General features: G+C 66.8%; 1 protein-coding gene across 1 annotated transcript in view; it reads left to right on the forward strand.

Annotated features, from left to right (window-relative positions):
• The window catches only part of MNEG_14611 (hypothetical protein), a gene marked incomplete at both ends in the record, with an annotated part of 3,183 nt that extends 3,007 nt beyond the window's left edge, over window positions 1-176 (forward strand). The window contains one exon of the mRNA XM_014036917.1: window positions 105-176. Coding sequence (XP_013892371.1) covers window positions 105-176 — 72 coding nt within the window. The remainder of the gene's footprint in view (window positions 1-104) is intronic.
• Window positions 177-627: the final 451 nt, after the last annotated feature.

Consider the following 627-nt stretch of genomic DNA (forward strand, 5'->3'; position numbering starts at 1 on the left):
CCTCGCCTGCCGCCCCCCTCACCCCCTCCCGCTGCACCTCTTATTTTCGGGACACCCCCTCCCACGTCTCACCATCCCTCCCCCTTCCCTGATGACGTCACCAGGTCGTCATCGCCACCCCGGGGCGCCTGCTGGACTTCGTGGAGTCTGGAGAGATCGATCTCAGCAAGGTGTGATGCGGCAACCTCATCACGAGCTTTGGTTGCTTTTTGACGCTTTGATTGCTTGTCCAACCATCTTCACCCGGCAACCAAAGGTTGTCACCGGCGTGCCAGAGGCCGCCGCGCCGCGCCGCAAGGGCGGCCAGCGGGGCGGGGCGTGCACCCCGGTCGCCGCAGGGGGCGTTCGGTCATCCCCGTGGAACGAGGCCGCGGCCGCGTGGCCGCGGGCGGGCGCTTGGTTGCAGCGCTCGATGGAAGCAGCAGCTGCGTCTGCTAACTGCGATGCAGCCCCGGCCTACTCCCCCAGCCTATCAGGCCTTGGCTTGCGCCCTCCCTTTCGACCTTCACTTCAACCCCCCCCCCCAGAATCTACACAGGCTCTCTCACTTGCGACCACACTCGCATCCTCTCGCATCCACTCTCAAACAATCTCGACGCACTGCCCCCGCCCCCCCCCCCCCCCCCC

Source organism: Monoraphidium neglectum (assembly GCF_000611645.1).
Source record: "Monoraphidium neglectum strain SAG 48.87 unplaced genomic scaffold scaffold04624, whole genome shotgun sequence".
NCBI classification, from domain to species: Eukaryota; Viridiplantae; Chlorophyta; class Chlorophyceae; order Sphaeropleales; family Selenastraceae; genus Monoraphidium; species Monoraphidium neglectum.